Source organism: Centrocercus urophasianus, unplaced genomic scaffold (assembly GCF_019232065.1).
Source record: "Centrocercus urophasianus isolate 14NV4802_14NV808 unplaced genomic scaffold, USGS_Curo_1.0 seq_18, whole genome shotgun sequence".
Lineage (NCBI taxonomy): Eukaryota > Metazoa > Chordata > Aves > Galliformes > Phasianidae > Centrocercus > Centrocercus urophasianus.
In genome coordinates this window covers 29,131,124-29,148,996 of record NW_024884733.1, presented here as the reverse complement: position 1 = coordinate 29,148,996, position 17,873 = coordinate 29,131,124, and the positions used below count along the sequence as shown (strand labels likewise).

The window sequence follows — 17,873 nt, the reverse complement described above, 5'->3', positions numbered from 1 at the left end:
GCTTGCCTAAATCAGGATGAAGAGTAGAAAACAAAATCACCATTCCTAAAGAGGGTGAGAAAGACTACATGTCGATGAGGGACCAGGGGGAGATGATGATGGATGCCAGAACACAAGTGAATGCAGATGAGAACTGAGAACTACATTTCTCTTAGAGAACATTTGTGGTGAGCCGTTTATTTAAAATAAAACATTTGAGAGGGGTCACTTTAGCATATGTGGAAGAACTAAGAATGACTCCTTAAGTCTTTAATTTCAGTTTGTACAGCATATCAGCCTATAAAGAATGCTTTTCCCCACGTGAGATGAGAAATAGCTGTCATACGTTTGTATTGCAGTTATTACTACCAGACTTACTAGAAAAAAGTCTGTGGACAGTCTTAAAGTAATGGGTGGTCTTATAACAAACGTGCACCTGCAGGGTTTGAAGTTATGCTGTTCTAAGTGAAATAATCCTAAGCATACCTGCTTTTTCAATTGTAAGAGGCTGAAGAAAACACAGGTATTCCTGTATTGTTCAGACCGTGGATAGAGAGGCTGCTGAATGTTACTGCCAGGTACCTTTGCTCACCCAGAGCGCGTTCTGGGCTCAGCATTTCCTAATGGGGAGAGAGCATCAGTTAAAACCTAGCTTGTAACTGAGAATGCATCCTCTTTAACATGAAGGGAAAAGCTGCTCTGCTTGAAGTAAGGGTAGCTACAGAACGCAACACAAGTTTGCCTGACGGATGAATGGGAACAATGGATATTGCAGTCCTAGACTTCGGTGAGGCCTTCGATGCTGTCCTGCTTAAGATCCTGCTGATGACACCATTGGAAGTATGGCCTGGATGAGCAGATATTGAGGTGCATCAGATATGGAGGTGGATGAGCAGATATTGAGGTGCATCAGAAACTGAACGGCCAGACCCAGAGGACTGTGGTCAGTGGTGCAGCATGCAGTGTGTAGATAGTGATGAGTGAAGTGCCAATAATGGATGGCATCTTCATTAGGATCCACGTGAGAGGCAGTTCACAGATCAGGATGTTGTGAGTAACTGTTAGTTGTATTTTGCCAACAAACGCAAGATCTCTGGAATCTTTCTATCTAAATGGTTTATGGGTAGCCTGGATCTGCTACAGTTTGTCCTGGAACCACTGAGCTAAACAGAGATCTTCATAAATTATGAGTTCTTATTTTTGAGAGACACTCAGTGTCTACAGCTCGGGAATGAGCAGAAGAAAGCCGAAAATTCAACAATGCAATTTAATTCTGGTCTGATTATTTTATTTGAGAATTTTAGAATATTAATGAGATTGGTGATAACAGGAATAGAAACAAGACTGTCAAAGCAGCCCAACTTCCTTTCAGGGTAACAAGGGTGGCAGCTGCGTGGGTGGTCAAGATGCTGCGCGTGTCTCTTTCTGACAAAAGCAAGATAAGGAAATAACCTAGGATGGAAAATTTGGAAAGTAAGTACTGGCAAGCAGTTCAGATGATTCCTTCTCCTATTAAAAAAAAATGGAATTACAGAAGAATAGGTTCTAGTCAGTATTTTAGTTCATTACCTGAATGTCGGCATAAAGAGAGGCTCACTGCATTTCTGACAGCAGAGAGCAGACGACAATGGGGAGTTCAGAACTGCGATTCAGAATGAGTGATGCTTTGAGAAGCAGTGAGAAAAAAGCAAGGTGAAATTCAGCGTGTTAAAATATAAGCTGCTCACCTAGGCTGCAGTCATCTCTGGGAGCAAGGCAGCAGTCAGAAATGAAACTTGGAGTGTGGTGCTGCTGGAAGAAAAGCAGTCATCACCGCAGCGCACACAGCCACGAGCAGCTTACGTGCTCTCTGCTCTTCCAGGTCAGCATCATGGAGGGCTTTGCTAAAACTGAGTTTTGTGCTTTGAGATGGTGGGCAAAGAAAAAAGCACAGAAAGAATCAGACACAGATGGTGTGAAAAAACCCGGAACCTCAGTGAATCAGTTTGGTTTGGCAGAGAGAAGAAATTCTTTGTTTTGGTGTTGGGGTTGTTCTGTGTGGAGGGGAAGGAGGAAGGGAAGAGAGCATCAGATTTCCTGAGGATTATGCCAAAATATCTACAGTTGGAGACATTTAAGACATTTCAGGACAGTTTAGTCAAGTATCTGTATCAGTAGTACCTTGGGATGAGAAGTAGACTAGAAAATGCCCATGTAATCACCTGATGCATCTACATATATAGATATACATATATATACACATAAACCTGTACCTCCACTGAGCAGGTGGAGTTTCAAAATGTCTGTATTGCAGTATTTAACTGCACTTTGAAATACTTCTGATGGATCTTGAATATTCTAGAATAGATATTTCTGTACCCTGCAAACCGAACTACTACTACTGGCTTCTAATAACAGACTTCCCATGTTGTGAGATTCACACAGTGAAAGTTTTCTATCCAGATTTTTCCCCCTTTCTGTAAGAGACAATATAGTGCATTTTAAGTCATATTTTGCAGTGTAGTTATACTCACCTGTCCTAACACACAATAATACAGGAGCCAACCCCAGCTTGCTGGCTGGACCTGAGGGGGAGAAGACTGAAAGTCGATAGCCGGTCTTCTCACAGTACATTCAAGACAGATGTGTGTTTATTTTGTTAGTGGTATTTTTTCCCTTGAGAACTTCTTGATACAAAGTATGTTTTATATAATTACAGCTCAATTTTCAATTTCTTCGCTAATAGTATCAATGCCACATGTACAAAGTGCCCTCAGAATAAAAAAAATTAAGGGTCAGAGGGACAAATGCAGTTCTCTGCAGAATTATCCAAAGAAGTAGAACACTAAGCATAGATCTGTACCGTTTTCTGTTCAAGACAGACTACTTTTAAGTGACATGTTAAAACCAATCTGTTATCTACACAGCATTGCTTTTCAGCTTTGAAAATCAAACCTACATCATCTAGAAGGCTCAGCATGCTATTTTGTACTCCCACTGTAGCACCAGTGGCATTCTGTTCCTTGAATTTTCTGAGCACAGTGCCTGTTGGTGCTTCCTGCTTTAAAGAAATACAACAGTGGAGCCAGGTCAGAAGAACTCAGCAGCGCGTTGTCAAAAATGCAAGTGAACAACAAGTAGAAAAAGATCAGCCTTCAAGTCTAAAGTCAAGCTACAGCAACAGCTTCAGTTGAGAGCATCGGAATAAAACTCCTGGCCTTCCATACATTTGGTCAGCTGCACACAGCCTGGCAACTGAAGGTAGGCAAGTAGAGCAACTTTTACATGCTGCAAGGCGATGCTCACAGCCCAGATCCACTACTGGGACTCCTTGTTTTTAACTCTGCATTTCCCTCCTCACTTTGCAAATAGCTGCTCAAGCATTCACAGTAGCCAAAGATAATTTCATCCCGATTCCTTTTTTCGTAAGGAAGCAGTAAAGCCGCTCATTTTCTTTAATCCTGCTCTGTTTGTGGAACTGGACAGAAGGTTTCATAAGTAGGTCTGCCTTTCTTTCTCTCGAGGAACCGGAAGCTGCTCAGTTCTTCACATTAGGGTGAACTAGTAGTTTTGTTCTTTTTCAGAGGGACTCAATGCAAGTCAAGTTGCACTTTAAAACAGGACAGTTGAGTAGTAGTTTACATTACCAAATTATGTCTAATTTACCATCACTCATGGTGCTTAACTTTAAAACTTCAGCAGTAAGATTCTCCTACTTGCACATCAGGTCTTACAAAACAACAAGAATTGGTTTGTCTACTATTATGCATGCAGTTTTGTATCATGCAGCCACAGGGGGTATTTCAGGTACAGAAAAATGATGGGTTTAATTCAGCATTTCACCCAGCTATTTCAGCATGATGCACGTTAAAATAAAAATGTAAAGTTCCATTCAAGTTCCACAACAGCTTGTGTCCTCAGCATTATTTGTGGCAGGGTGTATCAGCCTAGACAAAGCAGTGTGCTTTTGCTACTCAGTTGCTTGGGCAACTGAGTTTAATTTATGGAACATGAATAATTCAGAAGTTGCCATTGAAGTGATGGCTTTGGAGACCATAATCTTTCTGTGGTGGCAAACCAAACTGAAATGATTTGACCAGAACAGATAAGAACTTTCACACACTAGAGACACTGAATCCATTGGGAGATGAAAAAAAAGGACTCACACACACCTTCAAAGATTTCCTTCAGATGCAAGTAAAGCTTAGGTGTGCAGATAGGATCTACCAGTCTTAAATCCTTAAAGGAAACCAGTCCGTGAAGACAAAGACCAGTTCAGTTGATAGTATGCACTAGCCTACTGGAGCGCCCTGCTTTCTAATTCCAGCTTAACAGTTCTAATTCACTTTAACAATTAGATGCAGCCTGGTCTTGAGCATCTGAATGGACTGCAGTTTCTATTTGTATGCAGTGTGATACAGGTCAGTCAAAACATGGAACTGAAATGCAGACTATTTAGACATGCATTGCTCATCCTCCTTGCTAAACAAAATCAAAGGTAAAACCATTGAAAAAAGCAGAAGCTGAAGCAGTATACAACAAAATATGAAAGCAGATCTCCACTCACTGACTTAAATCACAGTCAAGTCTATCTCGTGCATCCACAGTTTCCCTTGCTGTGCAAGTGTGCAACCTCACTCTGAAGAAAACTGCTGTTTTGTGAATATTTACTTTAAAGCAGGCACCTATTTCTTGTGCTTCAAGACCAATCAAAACCCATTAGAAACATTTTCCAGATCAATTGAGACAGGTGAACACTCCTGAAAAAGTCTAGTGCAGCATACCAGGTGTAACCTGGAGTTTTCTTTTAAAGTTGAGGATTTCAGTTAAGCACTTCACAAACGCTCACAGTTCAACCATAGACACAGCCACGCTTTTGCTTAGCATGCTACAGCAGAAACTTTATTTAGTTCATTTTGAAAATATTTGCAACCAAAATTTATTTTTGCAAATTCACAGAAATAAGCTTTAACATATAGGCTGTATACAACTCAAATACAAGTAATACTTTCAGCAATAACTTACTAATACAAACTAATGATAAGCTACAAACTCACAAAGAATTGTAAACATTTTGCACAACTGTCAGTCCTTTCTTTTAGGCAAAGTGCTCTTTTGATGACAAATAAATTAACAAATACATAACTAGAGTGATCTACTTCCAGACAATACAAAAAGATGTTTAATAAGGCTTGTAAACAATGTAATATGTAATTATGCAGAATCCATAAAAGTGTCTTGCAGGCTAAATGTATACTTACATACCTGGGCAGCAAAAACGTTCTTGAAAATGTTTTAGTTGTTAACTAAAAAGTTAACATTAGTAACTTTCCAGCGGTAACTTTCATACACAGTAAGTGACTTAAGCTTACATCCTTAGTAGCTTATATCCCTGACAGAAAGAAATTAGGTATGACTTATTGGCAGTTGTGTCATTGAGTGGGGTAGCAAAGGCTGGAGTCCAAGAGCTGTAGGTGAATGAGCTACAAAAACAGAAAGATTTACTTGTCAGCTTCATCAGAAGTAGAAAAATATAAGCTAGTAAAATCTCACTGGTCCCAACCACTGAACCAAGCACTGTTCTCTAAACAGGTCTGACGCCAGGAGGCACGGGTGGCATCACAAGTGCTTCCACCAGCCCCATACTTCAGGCCCAGAGCTCACTTGCCTCCAACCACAGCCCACCTCACGCCACTCTGGAGAAGAACGAGCTCCAGCCACACGTGCAGCTGAGAGTCCAGGCCTCCCAGATCTTTCAGACACTCCAAATCATGAGTTTGAGCCCAATTTGTTGACACATCAGGACAAATAACACACAATAACATTTTTTAAAGCAAAGCTGCCCCCATTATTTAGTGGGGCATATATTAGTGCGAAGGAAGCTCAAGTTTTCAGTACACCTACAGTTTGTGTGGTAAGGGTCCAGGAGTCAACAGTTTTCACTAAAATTAGATACTGTAGAAAATACAGCATGAATGCTGCAAAAACAATTGTTTGAATTCTTGCTACTAATACTCATGGTTTGGAGGGAGCACAGGAAGTAGTCTTCACACCCAGACCTTCAGCTATGCTACTGCAGTGAGTGCTCCTGATACAAGTGCCTTCTTCACAAGGCACAGAGAGCCAATACTGTATTAAGATATTCTATAAAGCATAAAACAAGAACTCTGGTAAGCTTCTTTAATGGGAGCCTGGTAAACTGCTCTTGCCACAGTCAAGAATGATTTTACTTGGATGTGCAAAGTTGTACCTACCATCCATGTAACTGTGCAGGGCAGTTAACATAGTCCCATCTGGGGGTACATATGCTGAATATGCCATTTCTTCTAGCATGGGTGGAGACAGCCTGGAGGGCTGAACTGCTGTGACTGGAGCAGCAGATGAATGGTTAGGACTAACGTGTTTCTTATGGCGCGCTCTGCAATTCTGAAACCACACCTGAAAAAAAAAAAAAAGGAAAAGATTTGCATCACGCAGATCAATCGCATTCTGCTTTGACATTAACTTGATATAAACCTCAGAGCTCAGGTAGTTAATTGGGCCTCAAATGTAGCACCGACAGTCCAAAAGAAGAAATACCTACTTTGAAGATGCATGGTGCCTTAAGCACACATATGAGCAAGTCAGGAAAGCTTCTGTAGCAACAAATAGCCCACAGGCACTGCGAGGGACTGCGTGGTTGCTGGGGCAGGCGCCTGGCTGGGCACCCACAGCTGCTGCATGCAGGGGCATGGCAGGGGTGCAGCCACCTCCTGCGCCTCAACGCTGCTGGCAGTAACAGATTGTTCAGGGGACACCGATTTTTCTTTTTCCATGTGAAGTGCATGAGCTTCAACTTTTCAAAAGCTTGACCGCAGTTTCCAGCTACCTAATTCCTGTGTATCTGTCAAATCTCCTGGGCTAGGAGGAGATAAGGGAACAGCAAGCTTCTTTCTAATTATATAAATTTATAAATCAATATAACAAATACATTTATATAGAAAAAGAGCATGAATGTGATGGCTGCCAAGAGGAATCTTCAGGCAAAGTAAGAACCGTAAGAACCTAAGTTTGTGTTTCTCAGTTTTAAATGGCTTGGGCATATATTTTACCTTTGCTCTCTAAAACAGATCGCTAGGTAATCGGTCCTAATGTCTGCTGTATATCACAAATCATCTTCAGAAAGCACAGCTCTTTAAGAATGTGCTACTGAATTCATGAATTTATGTTTATGAGAAGCTCAGTGCCAATTACCTGCTCTTCAGGCAGTAGAGTTTCTTCCTTGACAATTTCTAATCCTCCATACAGAGCGCAATACTGCAAATTGTTCACAGTGACACTTTGGTTCTAGACCTACTCCTAGCTAAGAACAGTTTTAATAAGCCACCACATTAGATCTTTCTCCACCTCACAATAACTACACTAATTGTTAAACTGCCCCTGAGCATTTCCAGCAGATTTGTAACGTAGAGCAGTCACCTGTATAACGCGCCTGCTCAGGCCTGTTCTTTCTGCCAGTTTCTGAAGCGTTTGTGCATCTGGATTGTTGTCCTGAGCAAACTGTGCTTGCATAACCTGAAAAGATAAGAGTTGGATTTTTTTTTGTGCAGTCCCAAGGGTGGCATCAGAGAGTTCTCTCAGACTGTAATCCTTTTCCTTCTCTGTTCTAAGGGAACTGTTGTAATCTCTAGTCCCCAGACAGTCCCCAGTAAAAGGGAGAAAAACATATTTTAAATAACCCACTAAATTCACACCCAAAATAGAAGCCCCCTATACTGCTTAACTGAACCGAGACTTGTATGAAAAATGAATTACGCTTGGAAACAGTCAGAAATGGAAGCAGCATTCAGTTGTGATTGTACTAAAGGGGCTGTGTGAGAAAACACACTGCGAAGCAATTCAAGCACACTTGATGAAGAGAATGGTTACAGCAGCAGACCACAGCAAACGGCATCAGGAGGAATTGAGCTTTGGTTGGGTTCTTTGAGCTTGTCAATCGCTACCTGCCTCTCGCACCGTACGGAGCAACTTGATGCTCTTTCCAGCTACGTGGAGAACGGAGGCAACTTGGAAGCTCCTCGTACCACATTTACTTCCCAGGGATGTGAGGGGCACTCAGGCTGCACCCTGGCAGACCTGCGCTATGCAGCTCTTTGGTTGGACCCATCTTTTACAAACCATCACATTATCACCTGAATTACAATTCTTGAGGAAGTAGATGTCAACTTGACCTGCATCCTGAACAGCTCTGGAACATGTAAGATTTTACCTTAATTAAGAAGTAAGACTTCACAGATTTCTGCAGGACTTCTTCAGCAATTTAGTAAACTGCAGTTTCTCATTTCTGGATTTTGTTCCTTGATGGTCTGCAAATTTTGCCTTGCTTCATCTCTGAGGACATCAGACAACTACTCTTCAAATTCAGAATGTTTAAACTATTTATTTTTCCTACTGAGTTCCATAAAAGAACATTAAAAACACAGACATCCTTCTACATCCTTAGGCACACTACTGGAGGTCTTATGTCAAGAGCAGGTGCCGAGATGCACAGATGCACTGAGCAGACAGCAAGCGTCTGAAAAGATCTCGTATCTGCTCAGGTAGGTTACAATCCAGTAAAACGGAGAAAGCAAACACGGAAGTTTAACTGATGTCAAAACAGAAGAAGGCCTGAATCCAGTTCCTACTCCGAGAGCTGGACCTGATGTTCATTCAGCTCGTGTTGGGAAAGTCTCCTTCCTGCAGAAATTCACACCTGATATCCAGAGCCTTTGCACCTTACACCCCTTCCAGGTTGTGCTCTTGTTTTAGATTAACAGCACCTTGACTTCAGTCATGGATCAAACAGCAAATCAAGCATCATACAACCACGTGCCACATTAAACCAAGTGCATAATATACCAGTGCATAACTAGACTTGACCGCTTTTACCACAGACAAGGGCACGTGGTAGAGCAGAACAGTAGAAAATGAGCACTGCAGTAACAGTGTGCATCCAGGAACTCACAAGGGAATATAAACTGAACATGAAAGACACATAGCTAGAGCTAGGGAGAAAGCTGCTGCTTCCTTTCCACTGCAGATTCAGAAGTGTCAACCTGGTCTCGCTGTTGCCCTCCTCACAGTGATCTGGCACTGATCGAGCTGTTTTTCCCTGACAGGCTCACTTGGTGAAGTGGTGATCCGGAGGCAGAAATTAGTCATATTTGAGGCAATTCAGAGTCAACTCTTGTCAAGACAGCAACAAGACAAGAAGCTCTGAGAGCAAAGCAGATGCAGGCAGCTCCCACCCCCACGGGGCAGGCATAGCCCTACCAGGAGTTTTGATTTCATACTTCCAGAATGCCAAGGCTCTCACTTCCCTTTTGTCCTGACACTGGAAAGGAACATAACTAGTGGTTGAGCTCATATAACAGGATATTGAGAAAACATGTTTTGATAATGCATGATCAAGAACAAATTGGACAGTAAAAAAACTGCTGCCAAGAACATCAAATGCACTTCTCCTCTGTTTCACTCCACTCAGCTCCATGAAAGAGCTGCCAGCTCCCCTCACTCTCAAACATGCAGCATTGCATACTGAAGCTGGGCTCTTGAAACATGACACCAAGTCTACAGAATGCAGTATGTTTAAACAGGCAGCAGCAAAGCTCAGAGATACTTTGAGATCGAGCATGCTTGTGGAGCACTTTGGGAGGGATGAGAGAAAGGGAAGAAAAGAGGGAATGAGAGCAGACATGAGTTCCTACTAAGAGCCTGCCTTCCGGTGCACATCAGTATAGCCAAGACATGATCTAAAAGACAAGCATGTAGGAAAAATGACGACGAGATATAAACATGCGATTATTCCCCTTCCTCTCTATAAAACAGAGAAACAACACATTACTTGACAGGAGCTGAGCTGTATTCATGTGAACATTAACAGGAACCCACAACACTTACCTGTTGTTCTGAGAACACAAACTTGTGCAGTCCTTCACCGAGCACTGCAATAAAATCAAAGCTTCCTGCCTGCTAAAGTCTTGAAGTCATATCCAGTACCCATCTCTAGTGCAACTCTTCATATTACGTAACTCTAAAAATATTCTTTATTATGTGCAGTGATGTAAATGTCTGCTGAAATAGATTTCATCGAGCAATCAAAGTAGATCAACCTTTTTTGTTTCCACTCTGCAGAATTACTGGCTGCCCCCAGGGAAATAAAAAGCTCGAAGGGTAACTATTTCATATGAAACCGCTGGAGCTAACAAACTATTCCAGAAACATGCCGTGTCTTGATAGTTTTTGAAAAAGTATAAAGCATACAAGCTTATTCTTCCCCCACATATGCATCTGATTTCCTATCAGTTCAGAAGTTACATCCTGCATAAACCTGAAGTACTCAAGTTTTTAGCATTGCCTCTACCTGGAGTTGATCTGCTGTGAAGCTGGTCCGAGCTCTTTTTGCTGGCTTTGGATGATTAACATCTTGTTCTGTTAGCAGTGCTCCTTCCACACTAACCCCATTACCTGAAGCATTAAAAAGAAGACACTGTCTGCTAAGCATTCAAAACGATGTTATTCATAAATCAGACGGTCGTCTAACAACTCACAGTGGCTGGCCAGCTGAATTTCACGTGCAGAAAAGCCATGTTTTGTTCAAAGTTAAATTGACCTGACGCCACCACCCATCCTCCCCAACTGACTCCCTTGCAGATTGGTGGAGGAAAGAGATGCAGCATGACATTTTATCAACTAGATAAGCTTTGCTTTCCTTAGGATAGGAAACAAGTTACACAAACTCTCTCTCTCTCTCTTTCTCTCTCTCTCTCTCTATATATATGAAAACATTAAGTAATTTGCACATTATTTTAATTCAAGAACCTGTGCTTCCAGCCTTAGTAAAGCTGGATAATTAGCTCTTTTAAGACAGAAGATGAAGTAAAACCCAACAGTTTAATTAAAACTAACCACAAAGAGTTCTTAAAAGCAGCATTACCGTTTTCAACTTCTCTTTTCAGATTGTCCAACATGCAGTCATAATGTACTCTACAAAGGACTTTCTCTTCAACCAAAGCAAACTCCTCTCCGGTAGAAAGCTGTCTTTTGCAGGAGAAGCAGGCGAAACACGCCAAGTGGTACACATTTCCCTTAGCCCTTCGGACCCAGTCTGTGGAATGAATGTGCCTCCCACAGCGGGAGCAGCGCGTGCCGTACCGCCTGCAAACAACAAAGGCCAACAGAAGGCTGGAGTCAGATGCTAGCCAACCCAGGCGCAATGGTTGCTCCAGCAAGGTTAGCAGAAAGTGGATGTGGAAGCACAGCTGAGATCCACAGCAAGAAGACTGACCACACAGAGCCAGAGGACCACGTAACCGTGCTTCTACAGCAATAAAATCAGCAAGGTCGCAAATGATAACTCAAGGCAAGATCTCCACTGACCTATAAAAGTTAATAATTTACTTAAGGCAAAGAGCAACATTAAAGCATTTAAACTGCTATGTGAACTCACAAATCTCGCCTTTCCTTTTATGAAAGTCATCTCTATAAAGTTGTGGGTGGGAGATCGGAACAGCTGGCTTCGTGCTCAAAATTCCCCCGGTTATTCAAACACGTTTCACTATACAGGCAGCCCAGGTTACTTAGCTACAGCAGCCTTCACTGTTCGTTGTCCCCTTCTGCTGAAGGGGAGAGAGCCTGCACCTCCTTTTTTTCCTTAGTTATCATCACATTTATGATTTTATCATCTTCAATAGAAGTTCAAAGACAGGCAAATATTTACACTGTTACTGTATAACATTCTTCTTTCGAGAGGAAACTGACAGCCAGGTTATGTTGGATTACATAAATGAGCATAACTTTGTTTTTCCGCCCCCGAAGTTCACCATCCTCAGCCTCAGCTGACAATAATCCACTCTCTGTACAGATGTGAATCCCATAAATATTTTGCCTGAGGAAAGTACTAGTGGTCACAGCAAATTTTCTTCCTGCTTTGTGCACTGAAGATTCTCTTATCTTGAGCACTGAGGCCATAAGTGTCTTTCTATGCCACTCAGAATTAATAATATTCTCCCTTATGCAATTAGATCCTAATATTAAGAATGCCTCATGTTCTAAATCAAATTGATCCTAGAAAGGTGTAGCTGCTGAAATCCTTTTTAAAGATTAAAAGACTGACTTGGAGTTAATAACAGCATGTGGTATCCTAAGTCTCATACCCAAGTGCAGTCTGAGCAGAAAATCATCTCAGCTTGGCCTTGTCATCTTAGTCAGCATTACACTAAGAACGATTCTTTGCACATAAGCTAAATTTACTGTTATTTTGATAGACTTTGACTAACACCCACCCCCCCTTCGTGTCCATAGAGGTGAGTGACTCTAGAAATTCAGTGGCTGGCACAGATTAAGTAAAAGGTTTGTTATGCAGTTGCATCAGACAGGTGCGGGGCTTCCAGGTCCCTCTGCCATAAATATCCATTTAATTGCTTACAAAGTGATAAACTATATGCATGTAAATAAGCGAGCGGTGAGAACCTAAGCACCCATTTTATTTACAGACTAAGCAAAACAAGCAAGCGTGAAATTTTGTTAAATGAAGTGCTACTGCTGCACGGCATACCTGAAATAATCAAGTTTGCAGAAGATATCCTTATCTTTGATGTAGCAGCTGGTGTGCCTGCCGAGGGACGTTCTGCAAACACTGCACGAGAGACAGCGAACGTGCCAGCAGAGGTCGTTCACCTGCAAGAACACCGAAAGAAAAGAGAAGTACTCCTCAGAGCTTGCACTGCCTGCATGCATACTGTGTACTTACAAAAACTATTTATTTCTTTCATGCAACCAGAAAAAGGCAGAAATGACGTGTGCCATGATTCACGGAAAATAAATCCTCAAGGCAAATCTGCCTATAGAACCGCATGTGTTAGGGGCTAATGAATGTGACAAAAGTCTTCAAAATAAGCTTTCATGGCTTTGTAATTCAAAGCACAGGAAGAGGAAGCAGGAGATCCAAGTTCCACGTGGTTATTTGGTGCCTGGCTCTGTCCTCACATTATTGGGTTAACAGAGCAAGTTCTGGCATCACCTTACTGCTAACTTGCACTCTGATTTCCCAACCTGCAAAATCTGTCTACAATGAACAAAATCTGCGAAGTGATTTGAAGTTTTACAGTGCAAACACTGAAGAAAAAAAGCAAAACAGTCAAGTAGAAACACAACATGAGCTGCATCTTACCAGACGGCTGGTAAGCACAGCTGGTGAACAGAGCGGGAGCTCTGAAACATCAGCAGTTGTTTTACAGCTAATTCAAAAATTGTTTAAAATATAATATCCATAGTGCAATTACAGCCTGGAAAGCAGCAGCAAATCAGGGGCTTTGAGAAGCCATGGGTAAATTTTGGGCAAATAAGTTACCCAGAATTTTCATTTCTCCATTCTTATAAAGATAATTCTTCATTGTGCAGACATTCTGCACCACCCATCAGACAAATCATTTCATTTGAAAATCCAGTACTCCCAATGACCAAAAAAAATGAAGTGATAACCCTGTGGATAATTCTGTATCATACAGGAGAACTTCTGTGATCCAAACAATGTCAAAGGGAAAACTTATGTGAACCAAACAATAAACAAGTTTGCATATGTACTGTTTCCTTTAAAAACTTCCACAGCGATTTTCCATCCCATAGGGAACAGCAGGTTTGCCAGCCCTTACATGAGGAATGGCAAAGCAGGGATCTGCGGGAGCCGGGATGTGCCTTCCGTCAGAGCGCTGCCGACAAGGCACAGAGGAAGCGCGATGCTGGCTGCCGGCTCAGGCTGAGGCAGACCATTGCAGTCATCCTTCATGTAATACTGCAGCTCGCAGCTGCCTGGTGCTCTCCCAAGATCTATCCTCGTTGGCAGCCATAGTTTCACACACTGACAAATTTGCACCACAGTATAACGTGGAATCGTTGATAACAGCTGTCACCAAATTGATCCTCTCAACTATTTTGTTAGATGGGCACAGTGCAGGCGAAAAGGACGGCAGCACCAGGGCCGGTTGAGCACATCCACAGCAGGGCTGCCAGGGGATCAGCTCCCCCGGCCCAGCAGGCAGCCGCGCACCGCTCTGCACGGAGCCCCACGCACGGACCGCTCGGCACAGGCTCTTCCACAGAGCTTTGTCACACGGCTGCCGTGATGTCACCCACCTGCCTTTATCATTGTACGGGGCTGAATTTAGGAGACGTAACTGCTGCACATCAGTAAGACGTCTCCCGGTTGTCTTTCCCTATCTATACAGAAAGGAATGATGTTTAAGTTGAAGTCAAAATAGTCATTTGGGGATCTTTTGCTCTGAGCTGCATTTACACAACTTCTCAAAGAGCAGACAGCAACATTCAGGAGATGAGCAAGCAGGATGCCGCTGGAGCTCACAGAACCAGAAGCAATTTTCTGTCATCCCTGCTCCGTTATCCTGCTCCGAGTGCAAACGCACATACAAAGGTGTCTGGGGTTTAACGGAACAAAAGGCGTGCGGAAGCTCTCCACGACCTGCACATACCCTGCTTTAAATGAGTGCCGACCTGGCATACACATTCCTTTGACCTCCTCGTTACAACTGGACTCTAAAGAAAATTACCCAAAAAAAAGAACGTTCACATTTTCGGTGATGCTACAGACTTCCACTTTGCAGGATATATTATGAATTCAGTCTGCATCTGTTGGAATCGAGCGACCTAAAGCACAACTTTCTAATCTCACTTCTGAAAGGACAGAAGGCAGGACTCTGACCCAGCATAACTTCAGTGGCTGCAATCCAGATGGAAAATTGCCACCTTCGAACTGCCTTGACATCTTATATTCAAAGCCAGACTTTTGTTAAATAATCATGCTTAGTCCTGAATGCTAAAACTAGCAAAAACATTTCTCAATCGTGGCAACTTCTCAGAGATTACTAGAGCCCCTTTTTGAAGGAATACGTAGTTTCCACCTTCTGAATACGCACTGCTTTCCTTTCAGATTCACAGCATCGCACGGAATTTTTTTAGCTAACAGCGAACGGGTCAGTGCTACCAACTGCTTTATCAGGAGCGTACAGCACAACCAACACGTTACCCACACCAGCGTTCCTTCTCACTCTCTTATGAAACACGAGAAGGATACACAGCCCTAAAGCAGGAGAGCGTCCTCACAACACAGGTATCGCTTCAGATCTCCTGTGAGGCCCGAATCTCACAGACGCACACTTCAGAGCTTTGAAAACGTCCGATTCTGCAGTAATTCTACTCATCTCTGCAAGTCGAAGAAGAGGCTCAGATGTTACGGATGCCGACTGCGCAGCAACGGCGATGAAGGAAAGCGGACGAGAAGCATGCGAGAGAAAGGGCAGGACTGCTCAGAGCTCGGCCGTCCGCCCGCAGCGCCATCGCGTTTTGCCACCGCACTCAAATCGGCCGTCAGATGCGCAGGACGCGGCACGGCTGCGAGACGCCGGAGCCCCGCGGCCCGGCTCGGCCCTCTCCTCCCCGCGCGTCGCGGTGCCCGCCGCGGCGCTCCGCCCTCCCCGCGGTTCTCGGGGTGCGGGACCGATACGGCCGCCTCGGCGGTGGAGAGGCGCGGGGCCGTCGGGACGCGCTTACCTTCAGCAGGTACTTGTCCACGATCTCCAGGCCGCAGCTGCTGCACACGCACTTGCTGGGGGCGCAGCCGGAGCCAGAGGCCATGGACCGCGGCGAGGAGGAGGGCGACAGGGCGGCGGAGGAAGAGCAGGAGTCCTCGTCGGCCGCCGCGGGGCTCTCCTGCGGGGAGCGCACGGAGAGCTCTATGAGCGCGATCCGCCGCCGGCCTCGCGCAGAAGCGGGGAACGCCGCGGGGAGCCCCGCCCGGCCCGACCCGTTCGACCGCGAGCACCTGCGGGGCCGCGCCGAAGCCCCGCGGGTGGGTCACGGCGGGAGCCGGAGCTCGTCCGCCGAGCGGAGGCCGAGGAACCCGAGCGGGGAGAGACGGAACCGCCGGCGGCCGCGGAGCACACAGCCCGGGTCCCGTTCCGCACCGGGCAGCGGCGCGCGTCCGCTCACCTTCTCCGAGGGGCCGCCGAGCGCGGGCAGGTCTTTATCCTCCAGCCTGCACACGAACATCGGGTCGCTCTTCCAATACATGGCCCGGCCCTACCGCATACCAGCTCCGCGAAGGGCGGCGGAGCGCCACGAGGCTGCTCCGGGAACCTCGCTCTGAGCCTCTGCCCTCGGCGCCTGCCAGAAAAAAGTTTTGTGTGTGAGGGGGTGGGCCGTGCCGCGCGAGGACGGCCTTCCGCGCCTGCCTGCTCTGCCCTCCCGCGCAGAACCCGCCTCCGAGCGCTGCCGCGAACCCGCACCGGAGCTGTTAGAGAGCAAAGAGCACCGTCAAGGAAAAAAGAAAAAACCCAAAGGACACCACATACTCCTCCTCTTTCCCCCCTCCTTCCCTCCCCGTTTATCTTCGTCGTTTGTCACAGCTTCTCCGCCTCCAGCCCCCCGAGACTAAACAAAAATTCGAGCTGCATCTCCCTCCACATCAGCGAAGGAACGCAGCGGTGCGGGTGCACGGGAGGGATTTTCCGAGCCCCGCAGCTGAGCACAGCTCTGCAGCTCACGCACTCCAAGCGCCGTCTGCGCCGTGTTCACGCGTGCCTACGCCGCCCGGATTCCATTATGAAACCTTTCTCGTTAAGCTAAAGAAGGAACACCTGAGGTGACCAAAGGCCGTAGTTCTGAACTCAGCTTGTTGCTAATTATCACCGGTGTGTTCGTCTGCGCTGCATTTGGAGGCTGCTCGGGGCCGCCCGCCCGCAGCACTCCCACAAACCCAGCCGCGTCCCCTAACGGAGGGGCTCCCTGTGTTACTTGCGCGTTTTTACTACGATTACAAACGCTCCTCCCAGAGTTTCCCCGACTACTGCCGCGCTCGGGACAGCGCAGAACGAGCAGCCCACCCGCCGCAGGTGGCGGCGATAGACGCGGGCTGCTGCTCCGCGCGTGCTGAGCCGGGCAGGTGACGCTAATTAAACCTGCCGTTACATCCCCAACCTGTGCACCTCTCTTTGTGAGCTTACTCTGATGACAGATGGTGGATTTTCTACAAGGCGAACGGAGAGAGCTGCCGCTATGCGGTATTGCTCTGAGTTTGAGAAAAGGGAATTCAGTTTTTGAGGTGCTGTAAGAAAGGATGAACCCCATACTCCTCACTCCCCTTTCGCCTTTCTTTCGGGTTTGGGGCCCTGTCTGTGAGACTGGGACGGAGCCCCACGTACCGCTGCACCCCGCTCGCTTGCGCGGCGTTCTAACCCCTCAGCCCGGAAAGAATCTCACTTAAATCACCCTTAGGACCCCAACAGCTGCCGCCCAGTAACGTAGCCGGGACGCTGGGGGACGCGGTGTTTCGCTCTAAGTGCAGCGAAGTTCGGGACGGCGCGGTGGAAGCCGTCCGGCCGCGGTGGGCAGCGGGAGCGCTGCGTCCCGCCGTGCCCCCCTCCCCCCCCGTGTTCCCCGCCCCAGGGGAACTCTGCGCCCCGACGGGCGGGGCGGTCCGGAGCGCCTCCGATCCCCGAGCGGTCCCGCGGCCCTCCGCGCACACCTAGGAGCGGCTTTCGGGCGTCTCTCCGCCCGGGTACCTGCACGCCCACGGCGCCGAGCGGATCGCGGAGGGGAGGGAACGGCTACGGCCCCCGTCGTCGAAACGCGGCCGGGAGTGCCGCTGCAGGAGGCGAGCGGCGGAGAATCTCTCCGTCCGTCCTGACCGCCTGACCTTCCCCGTCAGATAAATCCCGAGGCACGGCACGAGAGCTATCGCCTGTTCCAGATGGCACCGCGGAAAAGCGGCACCTGCCCTGGGGGTCGCCAGAGAGATGCGACGTGGAAGAACCAGAGGCAGAGAGCCGTGGAGGAGGCCGGGGGCCCCTGCAGCGCCCTTCGTTGCGCCTTCGATGCTTTCC

At 46.1% G+C, this 17,873-nt stretch overlaps 1 protein-coding gene across 1 annotated transcript; it reads right to left on the bottom strand.

Annotated features, from left to right (window-relative positions):
* Positions 1–4,838: 4,838 nt before the first annotated feature.
* On the bottom strand, positions 4,839–16,155 carry LHX8 (LIM homeobox 8). Its single transcript, XM_042819106.1, has 8 exons — positions 15,982–16,155; positions 15,544–15,702; positions 12,536–12,657; positions 10,916–11,136; positions 10,343–10,446; positions 7,417–7,512; positions 6,213–6,396; positions 4,839–5,441 (listed from the first exon to the last, which is right to left on the bottom strand). The coding sequence occupies exons 1-8, from the start codon at positions 16,060–16,062 to the stop codon at positions 5,365–5,367; spliced, it is 1,044 nt and encodes a 347-aa protein (XP_042675040.1). The 5' UTR covers positions 16,063–16,155; the 3' UTR covers positions 4,839–5,364.
* Between the last annotated feature and the right edge of the window lie 1,718 nt (positions 16,156–17,873).